This window comes from Sceloporus undulatus, chromosome 1 (genome assembly GCF_019175285.1).
Source record: "Sceloporus undulatus isolate JIND9_A2432 ecotype Alabama chromosome 1, SceUnd_v1.1, whole genome shotgun sequence".
Taxonomy (NCBI): Eukaryota; Metazoa; Chordata; class Lepidosauria; order Squamata; family Phrynosomatidae; genus Sceloporus; species Sceloporus undulatus.
Genome location: NC_056522.1, coordinates 89,152,474 through 89,178,236, shown reverse-complemented (window position 1 = coordinate 89,178,236; position 25,763 = coordinate 89,152,474). Strand labels below are relative to the sequence as shown.

General features: G+C 37.4%; 1 protein-coding gene across 1 annotated transcript in view; it reads left to right on the top strand.

The window, feature by feature from the left end:
* UTRN (utrophin) overlaps positions 1 to 25,763 on the top strand; it is a 494,831-nt gene that overhangs the window by 310,631 nt on the left and 158,437 nt on the right. The window contains exons 52-53 of the mRNA XM_042456820.1: positions 4,960 to 5,132; positions 14,529 to 14,685. Coding sequence (XP_042312754.1) covers positions 4,960 to 5,132; positions 14,529 to 14,685 — 330 coding nt within the window. The remainder of the gene's footprint in view (positions 1 to 4,959; positions 5,133 to 14,528; positions 14,686 to 25,763) is intronic.

The window sequence follows — 25,763 nt, the reverse complement described above, 5'->3', positions numbered from 1 at the left end:
TCAACAGCAGAAATGGGAGGTTTTGTGCCCTTTTGACTGCTAAAGGATTGATACTTTGTTACTGAAAGTATAATTATTTTCCACCTGTGATCCAGTAGATAGAAGATCTAACAACACTTTCAACGTTTGGAAGAATGAAGCATAGATGAAATTTACAAATGGATGTATTTGAACATTTGGTCAGGTTTTACAGAAATTTATGACTAATGTGGTTATCAGCTTCCACTTGTCTTTTTATTTTCTTGTTTTTGTTGTAGTGAGATCCCTTCTTACCAGAGAAAAATCTCTAATACAGGATCTTATGATTAAATTAATTAAATGGGGGGGGGGGGGAGAGAAAAGGAAAGTCTGTGTCCCAAGGACTCATGGAAGAGTCATACAATAATGGGCTAGCAGTTAAAGGGAACTAGGAATTGGCACTTAACAGCTCAATACCAGATTCTCCGTGGCAACACTTTTGGACTCACCCCCCACCACCACCACATTTAGTTCTAGATCAGCTCACATTAAAGAATGTTCCTTAAAACTGATCCATCGATTGTACATGACCCCTGTTCGCTTGATTTATATTAGTAAAAACTCCTCTCCTTTTTGTTGGAGAAATTGTTCTGATAGAGGAACGTATCTCCATATGTGGTTTTATTGTACTCAAATTTTTAACTTTTGGGAACAGGTTCTCTCTATGATCTCTCAGATTACTAATCAAAATTTTTATTTGTGCTCTGTTTTAGAAGGTTTTCAATTTTTATTGATCGTAACAAAAACCTTAAATATAAATACTTAATATTATTTTTATTGCTGTTGCAAGAATAGAGATTACTCAGAAGTAGAAAAACAGCCAATTAAATTGGAAGGTTGATGGGAAAGAATATGGGACTCCCTTTTAATGGAAAAACTTTCTGACAGAATGGAATCCCCTAATGGATGTGGTATATCTTTTTAAAGAAAAATGGTCTCCCTTTTTGAACATTGTAAACTCCATTTCATATTTAAATCTGTTACAGGAAACCATGTACACCTCTGAGGGAATGTGTTAGGAAAGATAAGTTTGTTTGAACCTTGTAATCTGTTTACAGACTGTTCTTGGGTTGATCTTGTTATTTGGTTTTAATCTTAAACCATATATATATATATATATATATATATATTAAAAAACATTACAAATAAAAAGAGAAAAAGTCCATGTCACACCAAGACTCCTGAGCATGACAATAATTACCTCATTTGGATATAACTATTCTCATCTTGAAGTCCTCAGATGTATTACGAACAGAGTATTACCTTCCTTGGAAGTTCTTCTCTGTTTCAGAATGTTAAACAAACTTCTGTTTAGGCACTACCAGAATTCAGGCTAACCAGGCTGCTTTATAAATGCATACACAAATTCTTTTAATGTTAATCCTTTTATCTTCAGTATAACTCCCACTTAACTCAGTGTGAAAATCTGCATGTTTCCTTTATTGATACATACAGTACTACGTAATGTTTCCTTCAGATGACCAGGAATATATAGGGATAATCTACACTGTATTTTCAATTAAATTTTGTATTTCCAGTTCAAAGTTCTAGTAAACACCTTTAAATTTGCAGCTTGTTTGGGTCCAGGGCACCTGAAAGGCCATTTTCTTTATAAAATCAGAATAAGCCATTTTCTGGGCATCTCTCTTTTCTGGGGTTCATAGTGCCACAGGAACTGAGTGTGATTAGGAATTGTGACAGGACCGTCCTCAGAGTAGTACCTAGATTGTGAAACACTTCTCTGAAGAGCTGCTGGTATCCCTGTTTACGTACAGTGTTTAGATGCTGTTGAAGGCTAGACAGTCTTGGCATGCTTTTGGCCTTGGCTTTATCCCCTAGGTGTATTTTTAACTGACATACTGTACTCTTGATTTGGTGGCATTTGTGTTAATAACTCTTTTCTTTAAAAAAAAATACCCTTCAACATGGTGATGGACACTAATTTGGATGCTTCAAAAATAAAGTGAAAAGGTGGAATATGAAGACTTAAAGGGGAAATGCATCTGATGGTTTATTTGGAGAGTGGTCTCAAGTGTATAGTTTCCACCCTGTCTCCCCTTTCTTTGGAGAGCTGATTGTTTTGCAGTCCCCTCCCTGTCAAAAGTCTTTCCCAGGTTGTTTGGTTTGTATTTGTATGCCAAGCATATAGAATGGTTTTCTACCATACTTGGAAAATATGTGCTATTGGGTGTCTACCAATTCACTGTTGTCTTGTTGATATACAAATGGACTTTAAATTTCCTGGACTTTGAAAAATGCCCAGTTCCCACATGGCCAGAATGAGGACGAGCAAGCCTGCAAAATTTACCCTCCTCATACCATCTTAACTAAGGATAGAAACAACAAAATGCAGGCATCATACTAACATCTCCAATTTTTCTCCAATTTGGTTTATAACATCTTGCCTGATGAAGAAGCCAGTGGAGCGTCTAAAGCTTGCAACAAGTATATTGTGCATTTTGGTTGGCCAGTAAAGGTATCACTGTTCGGTAGTTTTTTGTTTGAATTTGCTAAATGGCCAACACAGCTACCCCGGCATATTACCCATGAGGAAATCACTGCAAGTGCTGTCTCATAAAGCCAGATTGTATGGAGAGTGGAAACAAAAACAGAGTAGCTCAATGTATGTAAATCTTTAAAAGTGTTGGGAGCCATGTTGTTTTGTCAGTGATGTGAGATCACCATATGTTTCAGTGTGCCAATTTAAAGCATTAAAATGCACCAAAACATTGAAAAAATGCTAAAAATATCTAATATAAATTCAAGGCTAACTTTCAATTTAGCTGGCAGAATGAAACCCACATCTGAGCGCTATCCATTTCTGCTTGGCTTTGAACACATAGTGATTGTGGATAGGTTGTTCCAGATATCTCACTGTATAAACAGTGAAAAGGCCAGACTGCATATCCTGTGATCCTTTGCATGCATGGTTTGTGACAGTAGGATCCTGGCATATGTCTTCATTTTTGCACACTTCCTGTGGATAGGATTCAGGCCAGTCAATCTTATTTCTGAAGATAAACATAGACAGAATGGGCAATCCAATGACAGGTCTCCCTTAAACACATATGAAGTTGTGGTGTGTCCCTTTTCTTTCCATGGAAAGGAAAATGTAAACCTGACACTCTGTCATCTTCTTATGATACATCCCTTTAAGCTGTTTTCTCTTACACAAGTTCTCTGATACCAGAAATGAACTCCTTTTAAGATAAAGGATAGGCTCCTCCTCCTTTACATGTGAATGTAGTAGACATCTGGATAAAATACCCTGACATGTCTTGTTTGACTTTCTGCAAAGTGGTTGTAGCCTTTCTCCAAAATCACTTCTTGATCATATCTATGAAAAAGATAACTACCTACAGCCTACATTTCAGCTGTTGCAGTCTGAGGTCAGCCGTATAACTCAAGGTGTGTGTGTATGGAATAGGAAATGGTCTATTTCTATAATGGATTAAAATATTTCTCTCTCTCTGTCAAACACACACAGACACACACACCAGTCTGAATGGATAAAAAATTCAAAGTTTTATTTTAATAAATAACTTGTATGAAACATCTAATATTTCCAAGAGATCTTATGTTTCATCTCAACAGCTGTTTTCTTTTCCCCAGAGAGGATAATTATACAATACCCTAAATGAACAGGAACAGTCAGTGAATTCTTAAATGACTGCTATGTGTATAAAAATCATTTTTAGATCTAGCTCCACCCTCTTGGGCATCTATGTTAAAAGCTCACTTGGGAGAAAAGGGTAAACATAATATGAAAGAGTCAAATTTTTATGAAATTCCAAGCTTGTTGAATTTGTTCCTTTCAAAAAGGAAGATCATGTTTGTAGCACCACAAGCTTCCTTTAATAATCTTCACTGATTAATCCCATGGAGATATACTTCATGCTTCACAGCTTTTCTCCAGATTGATAGTTTGTTCTTTAAATATTCTTGCACAAATGCTGGGAAGTGTCTCTACTAATCATGCTGATGTTTTCTTTACATCTGAAAAAGGAAGGGTTTCCTTCTTTTCACAGAGCCGGATGGGCCAGCTTCTGAAAAACTTCATATGGAGGGGCAGCTCAGTTCTCTAGAACACAGCCCCGAAGTGAAGAGCCATTTTTGAGGAAGGGGAGGTTATAAATGCTCTTTATAAATAAATAAGAGTAGTCAGCTCTGAAATAAATTCATAGGCTATCTATCTTTAAAGCATATGGAAGATGAATGCTTAGGTGTACATACAAATGTATGTAGACATGTCGCCAAAGAGGGAGATAATATGAAATTCTCTTTTCGTTAAAACATTTTTTATTGAATTTGAAAATATTTGGAGGAAGACTACTACTTAGGCCAGATGAAATTGCTTTGTGTGCTTCACCTAACCTGTAGAGTACCAGTTAGACATCCTTATCTAAATATCTAGAGAATTTCATAGAAATAAGTCCAGACACTTACAGAAATATTAAGTTGTTTATTGATAAACATTGACATCCATTTTGTAACTTCAGATTAGGGTAACCGTGTTGCCCTTAAAACAAAATGATCAACAAAATCAAAGACTTACTTTATGGGCCAACCAAAATGTACAAAATACAACATACAGTACTACCATTCAAAGCTTCACTAACTTCTTCATCAGGAAGAAATGGTAAAATAACATATAAGATAAAAAGTGAGCCACCACATGGGAATGGCCACCTGAGAAAGGCTAGGGGACTTTATTGAAGGGGCGGAGATCTTATCAACATTCATCCATGTAATACAGTATTCTATGTAGTGTAGCGTATCTCTAGTTTTTTAAGAGTATAAATTGTTAGAGCAGAATTGTGAAACAAATATTTTTTTTATTCCAGTCTGGTTGACAGTTTTTATCAAGAGAAGAGAGACAAATTGTGAATACTTCATTCTATTGTCCTAAGCACAAGACTTTGTTTTATCTTTTTTCCCTAGGATATTCAGGCTGAAATTGATGCCCACAATGATATCTTCAAGAGCATTGATGGAAATAGACAGAAGATGGTGAAAGCCTTAGGAAACTCTGATGAGGCTGCACTGTTACAACATCGTATTGATGACATGAATCAACGCTGGAATGACCTGAAAGCAAAGTCTGCCAGTATCAGGTAAAATATGATCTGAACATAAAATACATAGAAGAGATATATGCACTCACAATTTTTGACCTGTTCACTGAAAAATAATAGCACAAAATGTAGGATGTGTATGTTTAATGGAATATTTGTTTGTAGTTTGTCTTTTAAGATACAGCTCTAGTAAGGCAGTGTACACAGAATCTAAAATGCATTAAAGTACACTCACCCCTCAATATTTGTGGCTTTGATATTTCCGTATTTGATTATTCACAGATTTGATTAATATATTCTTTTTAGGAATATCTAGGTCCTCCAGTGCAACTTTAACTAAAAGCTGCACTGAAAGACCTAGAGATTCCCAGAGAAAATGCTCATTTGTAGCTCCTCCAGTGCAGTTCTATGGTCAGCGTTTGTCGGAAGTTGACCACAGAGTTGCATAAGAGGATCTAGAGATGTGCCCTCTCAGGTAAAAACCTGATGTTTTTGTTATTTGTGGTTTTTCCATAGTCACAGGGGTCTTGTGCCCCTAACTCTAGCAAATATGGAGGGGCAATTGTATATTAAGATGATCAGATGATTGTACACAGTTTATGAGAGTGGCTTATAAGATAGGTGTGAAGAGTATCTCAAAGATACGTATAAAACAAGTATTGTTAGGGGAGTATTAAGAGAGTGTTAGGGGAATGGTTAAGTTTTACAGAAACAATTAAAGATCTGCATTATAGTGGACATGATAATAGATCAGTTGGGGCCACTGCCAAGAAGACTCCATCTAGTATGAGAATCAACCTAATTCCTTTTTGGTCATGCAGATGAGCAGAGCATATGTGAAATCCTTAACAAATAGGCAAGATCATATAGGTGAAGGTAGAAAAAAGAAAACTGGAAAAAGAAGACCTAAAGGAAAGGAGTCTTAGGCAATCTCCACCAGTTCAAAGTAACACCTTGACGAAAACACTGTTGGTGGTAGTGTTTGTACTTTCTTAGGTCAATGACCTGGGTGGCTATTACAGAGCTAGATGTTCCTTTTTCACAAAATCCAAGAATGTCCAAATCGATCTTATTACATATCTAACCACATTATCAGACTATAGGACTTTATTTATTTTAATACTTTATTTATTAAAAGTCTGAAAATCAAAATTAATAGATTAGTGCACATTATAATTTGATAAGTTCTAGTTTTTCAGGGGGGCTTGGGAAAGGCAATATATATCAGCTTGCACTCTGGGTACTTCAAACAAGTGCGGTTAGTGTCTGACATATATAAATCCCCTCACAAATCAGGAAGAAAGAGATGAGAAGACATTTATGTTAATGCTTTAATCAACAGTTGCAAAATTCTGGCAATAACAATAGAGCAGCTTGCTATTTCTTGAGGATTAATGATCATTTGGGAAAATTAATGGTCCAGGCTGTCCTCAAGTCATTTATTTCAGCCTTTCATTAATTTCAACAGGAAAATCTGAGGATGAAATAGTGGTTTTTGTTTACAATGGCGTGCAACAATCATGCATAACACTGTTTTATAGTTAGGTTAATTTGTTCATACATGTAGAACATAGTGTTCAGATTGTATATATTAGCAGTGTATGAGAGAAATACATCTGATGAGTTGTACTTGAAATGGTGGTTCATCAAGTAGGTAATTCTCCAAATTATAGTAATAAAGAGCATCAGCTAGTTCTGTCCTTTGTATTTTAGACTTTATCTGAGCTAGGGTCTTTTATGGCTACTTCATGTAACGTTACTGTTTTTTCTGTATGTGGTCTGAAATGTGTGAATTAATCCATGGGGGTAACATTTCCTTTTTACAACAGTGAATTGGATTAGATCGGTGATGGGTAAATGTCAGAGGTTAGGAGGGTGCATTACATCCCTTGGGAGGCCTTGGAGGGCCATACCCACCAAACACCCCAACCAAAGTACTGTACTGTATTCATTTTTGCCCACAAATGTCTTCTAGAGGGTATGAGGTGAATATTTGGCCAATGTTTGGCCCTCTTTAATCTGTTTTAGGCCCAGGAGAGACCTTTTTTTTAACAGCAGAATGTGAGCTGGCAGTCAACTAACATGTTACTTCCTTTAGAAAAAACATATATCCTGGTTAAAAAAAAGAGCTGTGTTTTTGCAGGTACAGTACTATTGTCAAGCCAGTATCTTATATCTCCACCACCCATGAAATATCTCTGCATTTGCCCTGTCTAAATGTAGTAATTTACATTTATCCTTGCTGAAATTCATTTTGTTAGTTTTGACCTAGCTCTCCAATCTGTTGAGGTCATCTTGAATCTTGATTCTGGTCTCTGGGGTACTCACTACCCCTCTCAATTTGATGTCATCTTCAAATTTGATAGATGCACCCTCTATTACATCATCAGAGATTATTGAAATAAAGACACGTTATATCCACAGTATCCCCCCATATCTACTAAGTTTGTAATTCTGTCAAAACGAGATTCAGATTAATTTGGTGTGGTTTGTTTTTGAGAAAGCCTAGTGGGTTTTAGAAGTCATGGCATTCCTTTCTAAACGCTCACAATCTGACTAGAACTTTTTCCTGGTGTTGGTAGTAAGCTCACTGGTTAGTAGTTGCTTGGGTTTTCTTTTATCCCCCTTTTCAAAATGGGGACATTTGCCCTCCTCCAGTTTGCTTAAACCTCTCCGTTTCTCCAAGAACTCTCAAAGATGATTGGAAGTGGTTCTGAGTTTACTCTGGAAATTTCTTTAGTACATTTGATTGCAGAGACATGAATTCACTCAGAGTAGCTTGTTCATGTATTAGCTTCTTTATCTGTTCTCTCTTACTGTATCATTTGTTCAAGTTCAGCACTTGTTTTTCTTTTGGCAGAGTACTGAGGGGATTTCTTCCCCCTGTTAGCATTTTACCATCTTTTCCATATAGAGGCTGTACTGTCTCTTTGTGCTTCCTTTTGCTCAGAACATACTGTAGGCAATCAATCCCACTAAAAAAATGATTTAAAATATTTTAACCTCTTTAGCAAGCCTGAGCTCATTGTGAGTTTTACCTTTTTTTGGACTTTTCCCTTGCAAGTACTGGCTCTTCATTTGTATTCCTCCTTGGTTATTTTTTTCCTTCTTCCATTTCTTACACATGTCTATTTTATATCTGAGCTCATCTGCAAGTTCTTTGCACTTTCATCCTGGTTTTTCAGACACCTCCCTCTTCTTTTTTATTGGAATTGATTGTAACTGTGTCTGAAACCAGTGGCATTACTAAGGTTTTGTGGGGATATAGCCTGCACTGGGTGACACACCAGAAGAGGAGTGACACCTGGTCATGCCCTACTCCTGCTGTGTCCCTCCCATCTTTGCCACAGTGGCAGAGGCCTCCTCATGAGGAGACTTCCACTGCCACAGCAAAGGAAAGGGCTGAGTGTGCCCTTTTGGCCACTGCCACTCCCTGCCACTCCCACCACCCCCTGCACCAGGTATTTGCTCCTTTTTTCCTCACCTCCATTTGTTCTTTCTTTTCTTTCTCCTAAATGGCAGTCATATTTCTCACAGGAATCATGGCTGCCATAATTCTCACAGGCTTGATTGTGATTCCTACAGGAAGTTTTTAAAACTTGATAGATAAAGTGGGTGATTGCTTTTTGAGTTTGAGCTGTCCCTACAAATATAGTATACATCTGAAAAAGCTACAAGTATGAGCTCTGTTTGGTGGGAATTCAGTTTATTGTTCCTCAACCCATTTGACAATAAAAATTTCTGCTCAAGTGTAGTTTTTTATTTGGTTTTCAGTCCTCATTGAAAAACACCGAGCAATAATTTCACCCTATGTGCCAAGCTAGCAGAAAGCTTCATGTGCCACTTAAGCCCTCAACACAAAACTGAAGTGGAATCAAACAGGAGAGGAGTGTTGCCATTTTGCAGAGGGATGAAGTTAATCATTCTAGGCATTTTCCTCCCCTTTTCTGATCTATGTGAAAGTGCGGTAGATTTAAGAGGCAGAACTAGCTGTAGATAAGTGCTTCTGGATAGGTCCCAGAAGAGTGCTGAAAAATGCATTTCCTGGGATCAAGAAAGCTTCCCCAGCAAGAGGTGTTCAAGGAGCAGTTCTTACCCTGCAAATACCAGTAGGAGCTGAAATTGATCTTTTAGACTCTGAGAACAAGCTGTTTATCTTCATGCATACCCTCTGCCTATTCAAGCAGAGCTGTAGTTTAGGAGTCATTTGGTTTCAAAAGCAGGAGATTCTTGGTTTGAGAATAACTAATTTTGAATCCCTCTTAATAAAGCAGTGTTTAAAAATGGGTGGATATGGAAAACTTTTACAAGTAGCTAGGTAAGTGTGACTAAAGCTGGGTGTTCAATAAATCTTGCAGAGAAACTGAAATGTGCTACATTTGAGTCTGGAATGAAATTAAGTGCCTTTTACCCTTCTCCCTCTGTATCCCCCCTCTCTGAAGGCACAGGTGGTTGCACATGAGGGGACTAGGGGTAAATTTTCTTCTGTGAACTGCTTTCACTTGATATAGGAACCAAGCCTATGCATTTTTATTTATTGCAAATAAATGGGAGGGTTTTTTTTTAAAATACAAAAACTCCTTTCAGCTTGGTTTAGTATCAGAATTGCAGACTATTTTTTTTTAAAAAAAAAATCACCCCATGCTTGTATTCTTAAGAAACACATTTAGTGCTAAATATATCTCAATTATGGATGTTTGAAATATTCGAACAGTAGGGGAAAGTAGCCATGAAACTAAATTACGCCAAATGTAATTGCTGATTGATTTTTTATTACCTGCCTTGGATCTTATCCTGGAAGAAAGGTGGGGTATAATTTGAGTAAATAAATTAAGAACTAAATAATAAAATATATTATTTGTAGAGAATAGTCATGTAAATATTTGCTTATTATATTCCTGCACGAAAGGAAAAAAAATCAGAATAGTTTTCTCTCTGCAGATGAGATTACAAGAGCTTTTGCATATTAAAAAGACTTTTTACCCAGTGATGTATTTTGACCTGAGTACACTTCTTGCTGTGTGGGCTCAAGTCATGTTTGACTTACAGCAACCATAAGGTGTCTGGTTTGAGAAACTATCCCATTGTTTTATTGTCCAGATTTGTTCAGAGGGAGTTTGCTGAGATAGTATAACTTGCCCAAGTCTGAGAGAGTGTGACTTGTCCAAGGTCAGCCAGTGGATTTCCATGTCTGAGTGGTAATCTCTCTCTCTCTCTCTCTCTCTCCATATACGTATGTATCTTAAGAGTGTTGGTTCAAGGCTAACTGAGTTAATATAATTCTAAAGTCTTTTGTAGCTGAAAAGCACTGTAAAATTTCCAGAGAAGAAGAATTAGGAAGTATTGACAACAGGCCTCAATGGTATTTGGAATAACAGTATGGGAACATACCATAATTCTTTTTATGACAAGATGCTCTGATACAAAACATGGAAAGATGTTACGTTAGTGTTAATGTAGTTTCTCCAGCCAAATGAGTTTTTGATAGTTTGCTGTTCCGTTTGTTATCACTGTTTTTTGTTTTTACTAATCTTTATTGATGTTGACTTTATTATACAAAGCTGTCAAATGTTTTTGTTAAATATTTTGAGCCATCAACACAAAGTACAATTATCCACCTGTTTCCTTGACAGGCAATACAGTTCTTTACAAACTGTATTTCTTTGTAACAGTGTCTCTGAGTCCAGTATTTGTAAACAAAGAAGCCTCCTGCCATGAGTATGTGTTCATAATAGCATCTGGCTTAAATTTTAGTGAATTTCCAATAAAAGGAGAAAATAGAAGGGGTGGAGACACTTGGTAATTTAGGAAACACTGAGATATGTTTATACTTTCATCTCTAGCAAATGTTTGAGCGGCCTGCTAAGATGGAACTGGGTCCAACAATTAGGGTTTTTTTTTTGGTGGCCGGGTATCTATTAGGGAAAGGCCTGCCGGAAGAGATCCGTCTTAACAGCTTTTAAAAAGCTGTTAAGCTTTTAAAAAGCTGTGGTTATATGATGGATCTCATCCGGCAGGCTGTTCCATAATCTGGGAGCGGTTGCTGAAAAGGTCCTCTGGAAGGTAGCAGACAATCTAGTTTTTATAGGTTGCAGCAGATTCCTCCCAGAGGACCTAAGTGCACCGGGTAGATTGTACGGAAGGAGGTGGTCCCGTGACTCTAAGGCAAGTCTGTCACAGGGTTTTCTTGGTGAGATCTGTTCAGAGGAGGGTTTTTTTTTTGACCCGTGCCTCCCTCTGAGGCTGAGAGGGTGTGATTCAGCCAAGTTCACCCAATGGGTTTTCATGGCTGAGTGGAGATTCGAATCCTGGTCTCCAGGATTCTGATGCTCAAACCACTACACCAGGTTATTTTTGTGAGAGAGCAAATTTTATTTCAGTTGACAAACAGTAAAATAAATAAATATTAAACAGAAGAGAATATTACAAGCTTATCCCTCGTGGTTAAATTGCCCAAGACAAATCCCATATTTGGGCTGATGTTCTTAGTGATCCAAGTACTCCCTATCTTCCTGATCTTTTCTGGCCAGAATGAAATCAGAGAAAAGGGTCTTCTTCACTTCTATTTCATTTATTTCTGTTATATTATCTGCGGAACTCTACATGACAAACATGATTTTCCCCATTCCAACATTATCATCACAATAACATTTTCAGATAGGTTGTGCTGAATGACATAAGTATCACACAGTTGTTTAGTGAGGTCTAGGGGTGATTATGGATTGAAATACAGTTACTTTCCCCAATTAAGAGTGCATCTTCATTACATAGTAAATGTAATACAACTTTAATTGTCACAGTGCCATCAAATGGAATTGTGGGTTTTGTGGGTTTTTGAAACTCTTCAAATTCTTCTCTCTCTGCTTCCTTTTGCAAGCCCTGGCTTCCTATGGAAAAAAACTCCCCCATTTAAATCCAATTGCTTCTCTCTCTGCTCCATTTTGCAAGACCTGGCTTCCTATGGAAACAACTCTCCATTTAAAACCACTTGCTTCCTTTCTTAATCCGATGTTAAAACCTCTCCCTCAGCACCTGGGAATTGGTTGGGAGAGGTCCAGAGAAGGAGAAGGAGGGATGGAAGTGGTATTTCCCCCTTTCTATCCTTCCTTATAGCCCCCTAAGTTTTACCCTTGACTTATCCATGGGTCGTATCAAAACCCAGGATTTCGACCCTGAAACCTTCCCTTGGCTTATACATGAAGTCGACTTGACACAAGTATATACTGTAAGTAAGTATGAGGGGCATATAACAACTGTGCCCTGGTATTTATAGGAAGCCAAGTATGTCTTTTGGCATAATACATAGATAAATACATAATGTAATACGTACATATTGTCTACATATAATATATAATGTCATGTATAAGTCTAGAAATTTTAGTCAAAAATTTGATCCAAAAAACCTGGGCTAACCTATCTATGGATCAATGTATTGTACTGTACCTCTTATCAAAAAAGGAACTATGCCTTCTCTGAGTAGAATGGTGAAAGGTGAGAGCTGTAGCTTTGGCATGGCTTCCGGCCTCTTAGGACGCATACATCATTTAAACAGCATACTGTACCTCCAAAGTGACCCGAAGCAGCTTTATTTTGGCCTGTCTGTTTGGGCCCTCAGTCCCCTAAAGGGAGCAGTGACCCTTCTCTACTCTCTCATCCATCCAGCCTTTAGAGTGAGTTGAAAGAGTTATACCTGCTACAGTTTTATAAGTTCTTTGTCATTGTTTTCCTTTGCTTTGCCCTTTACATCCTCTGTTACATGCCTCTAAGTTTTACCTTTGACTTATCCATGGGTCATTTCCAAATCCATAATTTTGGCCCCAAAACCTGCTTTTGACTTGTACCTGAGGGTGAATTATAGTCAAGTATATGTGCTACATAATGCAGAGAGTGCTGTTAAAAAAAAAGAATGAATTAAGGACTTACTGGAATGATAAAAAAGTAAACACTGTTTTGGAGAGATTTAACCTTTTTTTAAAAAATGCTAGTATTTTGTTACTAGAATTACATGCTGAACTAGCAGAAAATTAAACAAGTCTGCTGTGTAGATAAGGTGACATATAGGCAATAAAATTATTTTTCATTGTAAGGTAATTATATAGTCTCAGGACTGATCAAGATCATGGAAAAAATTAAATTATAGTGACGGTCTAGAATATTTTCCCTGTTACATTAGAAAACACAGAGACTCTATTAAGAATCTAAAGTGCATCAGTGCACACCAATAAGTGACAGAAGAAGATTAAAACAGTTTCCCTTTGACTATGAGGACACTTTCTGCTTTCTGTACTTGGAAGTGGACAAGGGACAGAAAAATAAAAGGTTCTGACATTATCAAGAGTAGTTATATTAATGGCATGTCATATTAACTGAATTACAGCACAATGCTGCAGGAATTCATTGATTCAGCAAAATGCAACAAATAATCTGCAACAGCAAAACTCAGCCAGCAACATTTAACCCTTTAGTACTCTTGCTATTCTTTGCATGAATCTGTTGCAACTAACATCTCTCATGGAAATCTGGAGTTTTGACTTTAAGGAATTGTGAGTTTTTTATAGTTAGATATTTCAAATGCATGTATTTGATAGCAAGAATGGTATTATGCAGTGCACAAAGAGCATAACCTTACAAGTATTTCTATTAAATTATATAATGATTAGTTTTATAAACTTAAAGAAAAATAGAAGGGGGAATTGTATTCCTATGTGAAGATCAATCTAACAGGATTTTAAAAATAAATTCATGTATTTTTTTTTGTGGGTTTTTTGGGCTATGTGGCCATGTTCTAGAATAGTTTCTTCCTGACATTTCGCCAGCATCTGTGGCTGGCATCTTCAGAGAATTCTTTTTGCGATGTGGAAAACCCAGATTGGGGCTGTGTTGTATAGTTGCCACGGTCCTGACCTGGTGAGGAAAGTGAAGATGCCAGCCACAGATGCTGGCGAAACATCAGGAAGAAACTCTTCTAGAATATGGCCACACAGCCTGAAAAACTCACAAAAAACTATGGATGTCGGCCATGAAAGCCTTTGACTTCAAATTCAAGTATTATTTGTATATCCCATAACATCCTTAGTAAAAAGTTGCCTAACAACTTATTTCACTGGGTTTTCTTCGAGAATGAGCACTCAGAGGAGGTTGCTATTGCTTTCATCTGAAACACAGCCTTCAGCACCTAGTATTCCCTGGTCATCTCTCTTCCAAATTCTAACCAGGCTTTCTTCTGCTTAGCTTCCAAGATAGACAGGATCTGGTGCCTTCAGGGTATTGCTTTTCTTATACTGATTAATTTTCAAGTGAGCAAAGTCAATGCATCATTTGAACAATTATTTGAATTAAATTAAGGAAGATATTTTTCAAGTCAAACTGCTGCAACATTTAGCATATTCTAGTGCAGACTAAGACTCCTACAATGTTTGCTATTTTTCCTTGTAGAGCTCACTTAGAAGCAAGTGCAGAGAAATGGAACAAGTTGCTCATATCACTGGAAGAGCATATCAAGTGGCTGAATCTGAAAGATGAAGATTTAAAGAAACAGATGCCTATTGGTGGGGATGTTCCAACTGTACAACAGCAGTATGACCACTGCAAAGTGAGTTGCATACCATTATTATAGCTTTTCATTTGACACATCTGCAGAAACATTTGATCCTATATGTTGTAAAGCTGAATGGAGCACGGGAGGATGGCAGAACAGTTCTGCCATCTATTTGGCTCTTTGTGTACTGTTTGTGAGCTACGTACTTTGTGCTGTGCACTACAAAATCCAAAAAACCTGTTTCCTTTGACTTCATTGCTAAAGTAAAGAAATTGTATAGCTTCTAGCAACGTAGTGTTTGTGCTTACAGAATGCACTGACTCATGTTTCTTATATATGCCCATATGAGTCCATTATTGAACAAGTGCCACGATCCAGTAAAGTGCCCATGATAATTTGGTAAGTGCCAAGTACCTTCCAAGTCAAGATTAGGAAGTAGTGAACCAAAAAATGTTGTTCCATGAGCTGAAAAGTAAATTGCCATGACTATTTAGTTGATATTTTAAAGTGACCATAATTTTTTAAAAACTAATAAATGGCATCTTCTAATATTCTTTATTTCTTTAGAAATTAATATCAACCTCGTTTCATTTTTTATTTATATGATTTTACCTAGAAGTGCAGTCTTTTTATTTGTTCATATACTTGTGTTCAGTTCAAATTTAATTCTAAATCAAGTTATTTAGCAAAAAGAGAAGCTGAAATTTTATTGCTCTTTATGATCCCTGCTGATATTTGACTTACACATCTGTTCTTCATTTGTTTTTAATTAATTAAGACAAAGAATGTTTTTTGGTTGGTGACACATTAACTCTGCAGACAGGTTGCGAAGGGCACTTGTTACTCTTTTTAAGTACCAGGAAAAATCCCTCCATCTCCCTCTCCATGCCCTGCCCCCAGATTTTTAGAACTGTTTCAGTTATTGTTTTTAACTTACAAGAGCTTTGACGTGAATAGCAGCTTGTACAACTTGACTGTTGCTCATTAATTCTGGGGCTCAACAGACTGTTCCTTTGGAGCGGTCTGCAGCCACACTTTCCTCGCCAGCAACTATATGATGCAGCCCCAATCTGGGCTTTCCACAGTGCAAAAGCGGTTTCTTTTTGAGCTGCAGCAAGGGTGCCCTAGCTGTGGTGACAGCGGCTGTTCTCTGCTTCTTTGGCACAGCGTGTGTAAACGCTGTGCCAAAGACATGGCGTGATGCTACCTGCTGTCTGGTCATGTGGGCGCCGCAGGGGGCGGAGTCAGGGTGGGCGGCATGCTATCACCATGCCCCCACTCTGCCCCCATGCTGGGTCTTTATGCTGTTCTGTAGAGGGCCTTTGTATTTTAGTTTGTGTTTCTTTTTGTGCTTTATTTTTTATTATTCTCTTTTTTATTTTACTCTTTTTGTTACTATTCCTAGTGCTATTTTAACCACCCTGGAAACATACCTTTGTTTTGAAATGCAGGATATTAATTTCTAGAAAATTATTGGTCAGGATCCTTCTGCTGATGGAACTACTTCCACCATTGGAATTAGGAGGTGGTGATTACCCTCACTGCAACCCCTCAGGCACCCTTGGGAAACCCTCTGGAAGGTGGAAAGCCCTCCAGAGTCAGGTTTTGGGAGGCATGGAGAGAGAGAGGAAGTGAGAGAGAAAAGAGAGGGAGGAAGTGAGAAATTTCCAGTATCCTGGATGCCACAATAATACATTATGGAAAGTATGTTTCAAGTCACACTGAAATAACACATTAAGAATAACGGTTTGTGCAGTAAACTTTAATATCCAAAGAGCAATTCTTCCTGCCATTATCTCTAAAGTAAGAAGTTGTATTTATATATTTAGATGTTATACCTATGAAAATGTTCACTATCCAAATGAGGGTTATTTATACAGGTGGAACTAATGAGCTTTTTGAAAAATAAATGCTCTCTGCTCCTTAAGGTTCACATTAGGGAGTTTAGGAAGTGAGGATGAAGGAGGAAATCAGAGAAGACATGACGACCAGGACATTTATAACACCTCTCAGTCACTAAAATGCTATTACTCCATGTCTGTGAGCCTCCTGAATGGAACTACATTGGTGGATCCTGATGCAATCTAGAATTGATGATACCAGATTTTGCATTAGCCCCTAGATGACTATATCTAAACTTCCTTATTCATCCATTTCTGGTATTTCAGAATTCTTACACATATTCCCTTTGGCCAGTCTCTTCCTCATGTTTATTTCACATTATCTCTCCTTTAACTTCTTAGCATTTTAATTTGTTTTTATCACTCCAACGTAAGTTATGTACTTTTTTTTGTTTACTGTTGTTCATTTAATGGCTCTTCCCTTCTGTTCACTTTCCCCAGTGTATCGCTTCAAAGGCAGTATGCAAATTAATTGGTGTGATGCAATTGTAAATTTATTTGCTTGGTTCATTTTTGTGTTCTCAAAAGGTACTTGTGCACTAGAAACACACAGGTACACACATTTTCATTTTCATACTTTGCCCCCATATTCCATTTCTACTCCTTGTGTTTTATATAAAGAAATTTATATAGAGAGCTATATAGATAAGGACTATAAAATGATATTAATATTGAAATAAATAGCCATTAATAAATATATGTGCTTTCAAATGCTTTTGATTTTCTGGTGTTTTATCACATTTCTGTTTGTTAGTTTTTAATACATTTATTCCATAATAAGATGTACACAGCATTGCTAATAAGCCGTTCTTCTGTTTCATTTTTGTAATATTTTTGGTATCAAATGCATGAAGTACTATAGCCTGCCAAGTACCCTCTAAATCTTGTCCAGAGAGCTGGTTAATCTCATGGAACAGGTTTTGAGAGGATACAAAAGGCTGCATGGAAAGGGAGAGGCATTCCCATGATGCTAATAATCATATTTCTAAAAATATCTTATCCAATTCTGTTCAGAACATCCACACCTAGTTTGTTCCATGTCAATCCTCCCTCTCCTTAATTATTATTTGCTTACTTTCTGTTTACTTACAAAGCGGTCAGATGGGGATTCCATTTTTATTCATACACCCACACCCACACACCCCTAACAGACAAATATTTGTGGTGAAGTGAAAATCATAGCAAAACAGTTGTTGGCATGTCTTATGGATGCCCAGCACAATTCTTGATGTGATTCATTTCTGCATGTGTCCAGAGACTGCCTAGGTTCTGAGACTGAACTTTCAACCTGGTTCAGTAGTATCAGAAAGGTTTATGCCAGTACTGCAAATGAAGAAGTGATACAATAATGAATAAAGTAATGCCACACACTTTAGTCTCACTTTATCTAAAGCATGGGAAGGGGAAAAAACACATATTACTAACTGGAGATCTAGTGGAATCACTCTAGAGGAAGACTTCTAAAAGGACTGTTTTCAAGAGCTTATATGTAAAACAACAATGACAAATTTTTCTGTCCTTGTCTTTAGACCCAGAGTAGGAATTGTGTGGCCTTCCCGCTGCCTGCTACCTGGGTTGAGGAGTCCAGTGTACCTAATGGAGCATCCCCACTGACCCCTCACAACGTTCTGGAACCTGCCCACAATTCTGGAATCTGCCCCCAAATAAAAACTTTTTCACAGTCTGGAAACATTTTGATCAGCAGCCGTACTTTGCACTTGTGACAGACTCCACCCAACTCTAATCTGGTTCTTCCTGTACATAACTTTAAAAAAAAGAAAAAAAGAATTATTTTTCCCGGGATTCAGGTCAATTTTCTCTTTTATGATTTCATAACAAGTGTTCTCTTTGGTAGTACAGTGAGCTGTTCCCTTACGCGGGAGATACATTCCGGGACCCCCACCCCACATAAGACAAATAGCACATATGCTTGAGCCCCAATGAAAACAATGAGGTTTGTGCATGCAGCGTGGTGTGGCTTGCACACCATTGATACTTCCGGTGTGCGGCTTCAGTGTAAGCTGAAAGCTGCATATGGCATGCACCCATGTATGATGTAGGCGCACTGTATTTTTAGGAAATAAAAATAATGTTGCTTATGTTTTATGTAGAAAAGGAAACATGTCAGCTTTTCAGAACAAGTATTCTACTTCACATGAGCATGTGTTTTTTCCCTCTCAGTATTTGAGCATTATGGGACATTAATTCTATACTCAGAGATATTCCAGAGACATTTTTATCCAGTGAAATACATTGCAGTTCCCATGAGGTCAGAAAACACCTTTGAAGTTAACTTAATTCAGCTTTCAAAAATTGGTTTTATGAAGATTAAGAACAAATGGTATAAAAGTTGAAAAATTATTTTCAAAATAACTGCAAAAATAACTTTTTCAAGTATGTGTTGTTAAGGAAAAAGCAATATGGTACATACAGTGAAAGAAATAAAACATGTATGTGAGAGCCAGGATGACTCAGCAGAAGCAATTAGGAGCCACACAGGTGTAAAAGGTAATATAATTAACAAGTCCTAAATGCCAAGGACAGAAATGCAAAGTGGATAATTGAACACACCTGAGAATTGTTAAGTGGTCAAGGCTGAGATGATGAAATCATTTCTTATGGGATGAATCAAGAGAACCAATGAAAATGGTTGTACACGCCCACTGGGTGGAAACAGACAACAGTGGGTGGTATTTTGCAAGGACTATAATAATGGCTATGAATCCCAGTGTATTTTGTGGGTAGTAGTTGTGGAGGAGTATTGTTGTATCGGAGTAGTGTGGAGTTATGTTGGATAGTTTTGGAACTGTATATAGTAGAATAAAGTAGATCTTTTATATAAGACTACTGAGTTGTCTGGTGTCTTGGGTGAAGCTACAAGAGCCAGCTGGATCCTGAAGAAGGGTGAAGACTTCTGTGGAAGCAAGAGTGAGAAGGCTTGGAGAGTTTGTCAGGGTCTTCAGCCTATTCTCTGTAACTCTGCTGCTTTAGAGCAAAGCTTTAACCACTGACCAAAACTGTGCGTAACAAGGTGGTGAGTTCGAGCCAGAGGTGAAGAGCTACAACTCCCATCATCCCTGACATGTGTTACTCATTATTATATTCTATTATACTAATAAAAATAAGAGTCAATATATAAATATATTATATTATTTATAGAAATATAAAATATTTGTGTCTAACATAGAAAATATAATAAATCAATTTAATAATAAGTTCTTAAAAAATAAAAATACACAGTCCAAGGTTATAAATATATTTTATTTATTTATTTATTGAGAGTATGTATTATTCCAATATATTATAGTCATGTAAGCCGCCTTGATTGCTGTAGCAGAAAGGCGGGGTATAAGAATAAAGTTCATTTTTATTTTATTTTATGTTATTATATATTATATATAATATATATAACATATTATGTTACATTCAAATATATAATATAATAAAATTAATATAACATAATAAATTTATAAATTTTATATTTATATTCTGACTCTGTTTTTTATTTTTTCTGAGTTAGCTCTTATACTCATTATTCCAAACCTGTATAATGCCCTCATTACCTAAATAAGGAACCTTTTACTGGTCACTGTCTCACTTTAACGCATTACTTTCAATTTCTGGGAAGGGACCCTTCAAGTCATAGGAACCTAGTAGCATCCAAGGATTTGACTTGATTCATAGAGCACAGAAAATTACTGTTGGGAGAATGAGATCACAAAAGTGCATTGAGGAAACATGCTAAAACCCGGGGATGGGTACCTTGTGGCTTAGCTGTTGGGACAAAATTAAATGATTGATGTTGCTACTGCTGTTTTGAAGTTCAGAGGATAGTTGTTGCCTTGGAACAGAGGGAAAATGAGACTATTAGTTAAGGCTGGAGAATGTTAATTAAATGGTATAGAAAGAAGATAAAAAATATTGAAATAGCTGTACAAATGAGAAGAATAATGGGGTAAGAGGGATAAACAGAACAATACTATAGGACTTAATAATGGAACCTGGAAAGAGAGTAAAACATGGGCAAAAAGCAGAAACATACAAGCAGAAGTCAGGAGAAGGCTGGGGGTATTTGGAGGAAAAGAGAAGGAGAGTAACTGTGGGCAAAATTAATAGAAAGAATACTGTGGATAACATTTGGCAAACAACAAATATAGGTAATTTGAAAAAATCTTTAGGTGCTAAATAATTATGAGAAAGGATAGAAGAGATTAATCGTATAGCAGAACTATTGGCCTAAGTCCACTTGTGAGTCTCAATTAAAGTAGACCCATTGGCCTGTTACAGACAGCCAAAATAAAGCTGCTTCGAGTCACAGTGGAGGTATGGTATTTCAGTGATGCATGCGTCCTAAGAGTCCAGAAGCCGCACCAAAGCCACACTCCAGTCCTTAGGGCTGGAGCGTGGCTTTGGTGCGACTTCTGGACACTACAGAAATAATCCAGTTTGACATCATTTTAATTGCCTTGGCTCAATGTTACAGAATTCTGGGAATTATAGTTTATTGTGGCACCAGAACCCTCTGACAGAGAAGGCTAAAAGTCTGACAAAACTACAGTTCCTGGAATTCCATAGAACTGAGCCATGACAGTTAAAGTAGTGTCAAACTGGATTATTTCTGCAAGTGGGGGTGCAGCCTGCTTCTCAGTTGGGAATGGGGAAGCAGAAAGAATCCAGTTGAACAGAAAAAATATATATGCATATATTCAGAGGCTATCAAATCATTTCTGATTAAGAACGCTCCTCCCTTGAGGCAGTGAATGATTGCTGTAGCTATCCACTTAGTGATGTACTTGTGGTGGATTAGTGTCCAGTAACTAGAATAAATCACACCTTATTAACCTTTAGCTAACAAGGCGTTTGAAGAGTGAGTGAAGTGTACATTTTGATGGGGGTAGGAAGAAAAAAAAGATACACATGAGTGACTAACTGAATTGAGGTTTTAAGTTTAAATCCCACATTTTAGAACACCCTTTCCTTACCTGACAGTTCCCATATGTGTTGTACTCACACTATTCCAGGCAACAGTTCTATAATATTCCCATGTGGAAAAATCCAGGTTGGAGCCAGGCAACTTTAAAAAGACTAAAAGAGTCCTTTTGAAGGTAGCAATAATGTGTCTCCCTAAAATAAGCAGTGACAGAATGGTATATGGTTTATAGAGCATTGGACTACAACACTGGAGACCAGGGTTTGAAATCTTTGGAAATCCATTGGGTGACTTTGGGCACATCACACTCCCTCAGAGGCAAAGGCAAACCTCTAAACAAATATTGCCAAGAAAACCCTGTGATAAGCTCATCATAGAGCCACCATAAACTGGAAACAACTTGAAGAAACATAAAACAACACAACAACAGTGACAACCTCCATACTATTCTCTTTAAATCCCATGGTCTGGGTTGCATGAATATCTTGGTCAACAGGTTAATTAATGATAGCTTGATTAATCTGATAAATCATTTTCCAGATGTTAACATTAAACATTATTGTATTAATTTTCAAATCTAACTTCCAATTTTTTGAAAAGGGCATTTTAAAATATTAAAAATTCATCTAGTTCTTATTGAATCTTTTAAGAATATAAACTAATATTAGGAGTGGAGGAGTTGGTAAAATTAGTCCCTGTTCCCAGGCACGTGCAAAATGCATATATGATCTGCCTTGTAAAAAAAAGAATTCATGCACCCAGATTGAGAATGGCGGGGTACATACCGCCACTTTGCGGCGCTCTGCCGCCGGTAGGTCCGCGGGGGAGCTGGAGCCTCCACACGGCGACTCCCGCGCGGACCGAAAAAGAAGCTCCAAAATGGAGCTTCTTTTTCCGTCGCATTTGCGACGTAGCGAGGCGCCAGGGGCGCACTCGCTACGTCACAAAGGACGCGACCCGTACGGACACTCAGCGTCCGATACGCAAAGATGGCGCCGGCCATGTAGAAGGGCCGGCGCCATCTTGTACGGACAGAGTCCGTACTAGGCCCAGGGGCGTCTATAAGAGACGCCCCTTTTTTAAAATAGGATGTCCTCCGGACGTCCCAAATGCTGGTGCAGAAAGCACCAATGTCTCTTTCATTGCAATATAGGATTTCTGTTATAGCCAAGCTTCTTGATTTCTTGTAAGACATATAAAAACTACATTTCCCCAGACACTGTGCCCCCTAAGGCTTTCCATTTCCATCCAAATCTATAAAAGAACCAGGTTTCTCCAACACCTGGCTCTGTAATAATGACAAGGTAATTCAACACCAGTGGACTATATTAGAACATAAACCTGTGAAAGAACAAACATCCAGGCTCAAATAAAATGTCCACTGAACTGAAGCCTAATAAAACTGATTTAGATTATATGTTCTGTTTTTTAAGGAAAGCTCATGTTTTCTAATTGAAAATGGCTTCCCCCTCATCTTTCAGAAATTTTTACCAGACTGGTCTATTTGGCATAAGCCTAGGGAAAGGTTTGATATGCCTACAAATGGCTTAGTACTTTTGAAGTAAGATGGTCATTTTGGCATGATTTCCCCCCTTCTCCCCTCCTTCAGAAATTATGGTGTTATGTAATAGATCTTTAAAAATTAGAGAAGCAGTAAACCTCCTGCAGTGTGATGTTTGACTTAAAAAGGGGGTAAAAGTTCTATTCTGCCAGTATTCATAATAAAGAGAACATAACTCCAATCCTGAAATGGGTTTTTTAGAGCTCATTTTGTGGAGATGTTAGCATTCACACAATATTACAAAATGCATATCACCATAAACATATTCCAGAGAGTATACATAGTCATTCCTGGATTTTATTAATATGATGGAATACATATAAAATTCTCCAGTTGAAATAAACCAGCTATATTTCTCAGAGTTTTAGTGAAAGAGTGAAACAAATCAAAACTGATAACAGATGATTATGAAGTAATGTTTATGGTTTAGTCCTTTGATGATTTTGTTGTACCACACATGTACAAGGCAAAGAAAGAGAGTAAAAAATGTATTAAAATGTATGCATGTTCATACCTTTTTATTTTTAATTCAGTAAGAAAAATGCCCTTTGCCTTACAAAACACATGGAACTATTCATCTGACTGCTTAATCAGAAATAATTATTAAACAGAACAGCAGGGATGTAGGAATGACTTTAGGCAAGCCCAGTGGGATTTTGGATCTTTATGTAAACAGACAACAGTGCCATGTTGGTTAGTTTTAAAAGCACCAAGCCATTTGTCATAGAAATCTGCTGCTCTAGCAAGAAAATCTCAGAATCTATGAGTGCTTATTAAGTGGAGGTGTTCAGTGGATATATCAACCTAATAAGAGGCATTAAGTGCATGTTGGTATACATTTGATTCCAGGTCACATCCATGGCTTAAACATATTCTAAAAAACATAAATAAATAAAAAAGCGCACACCTTGATTTTTCCATTTTATATGAGACACCATTTTACTATGCCATTGTATTTAATTGGATTTGACCACCTACAGATTTTGGTATCCATGGGTGTGTGTTCTCTAGTACCTAACCTCAGTGGATACCAAGGACCCACTATATTAAAAGTATAGTGTCTAGATCAAGGGAAGTAATAGTGCCAGTGCATTCTGCTTTGGTCAGGCCCCACCTGGAATACTGTGTCCAGTTCTGGGCACCACAATTCAAATAGGATGTTGAGAAACTGGAGCGTGTCCAAAGGAGGGCGACTAAAATGGTGAAGGGTCTAGAAACCATGTCCTATGAGGAACGACTTATGGAGCTGGGGATGTTTAGCCTGGAGAAAAGAAAGTTAAGAGGTGATATGATAGCCCTGTTTAAATATTTGAAGGGATGTCATATTGAGGAGGAAGCAAGCTTGTTTTCTGCTGCTCCAGAGACTAGGACCTGGAACAATGGATGCAAGCTCCAGGAAAAGAGATTCCACCTCAACATTAGGAAGAACTTCCTGACAGTAAGGGCGGTTCGACGGTGGAACACACTCCTTCAATGGAGAGTGATGGAGTCTCCTTCCTTAGAGGTCTTTAAACAGAGGCCATCTGTCGGGGATGCTTTGATTTGGATTTCCTGCATGGCAGGGGGTTGGACTGGATGGCACTTGCGGTCTCTTCCAACTCTATTATTCTATGATTTTATGATTCATTTTGGATTGTCTCACTGAGGAGGGAATAAGCTTGTTTTCTGCTGCTCCAGAGAACAGGACCTGGAGCAATGGATGCAAGCTCCAGGAAAAGAGATTCCACCTCAACATTAGGAGGAACTTCCTAACAGTAAGGGCTGTTTGACAGTGGAACACACTCCTTCCTCGGAGTGTAGTGGAGTCTCCTTCCCTGGAGGTCTTTAAAGAGAGGCTTGATGGTCATCTGTCAGGGATGCTTTGATTGAATAGTTCCTGCATGGTAGGGGGTTGGACTGGATGGCCCTTGTGGTCTCTTCCAACTCTACAATTCTATTATTCTATGCTTCTATTAATGAACTGCTTTCCTGGTGCTTAGTAAGACATATTATTCTCAGTATTATAGGATTATGCACTTACTTCGTATGATATATCATTTTAAGCAGGTGACCTGCTGAACACTGAACAAAAAGCATCTCATCATTTTAAATCTGAGAATAGTATGGCCCAGACAAAAATGAAATCAGAAATGTTATGATAAGAAAAGCTACTAAGCCCAGATTGAGGCTGTGTGTGTAAATTTGTTCAAATATAAAATTCAAACAAATATGCAATAGATCCCTGCTCATAAAATTCTATGAAGCATAATCTTACAATTTTCTCTTTTGGAAAATAGCTGTTGCATACTGCCCAAATCAAAATAGTACTGTGAAATGTTTTTTTGATGTGTATTATCATTTTCTAAAGAAATAATAACAATTATGATTATAGCTGTCTTCATGCTTTTGGGGTTTTGTGCCTTATTTTTATCTAACTTTCATAGTTCTGAGTTTCAATCAAATACTATCATATTAAAATATTAAAAAATGAAGTACTGGAGAATTCTAGTTGGAATATATTTCCATGCATATTAAAGATATGTTTTCTTTGATTTTAGGTATAACAGAATTGTATATTCTTTTTGATACTCTGAAAACTAATAATGTCCTGTCAAAAAGAAAAGGAAAGTTTGTTGAAATAAAACAAGCTTTGATTCCTTTTTCTGAAGTTGCCATCCATTTCTTGGCAGCTTGAGAACAATTCTCTTTAGAGTCCTGGGGTGAAGTGGGGACTAGTGGCCTTCTTGATACTGCTGGATTA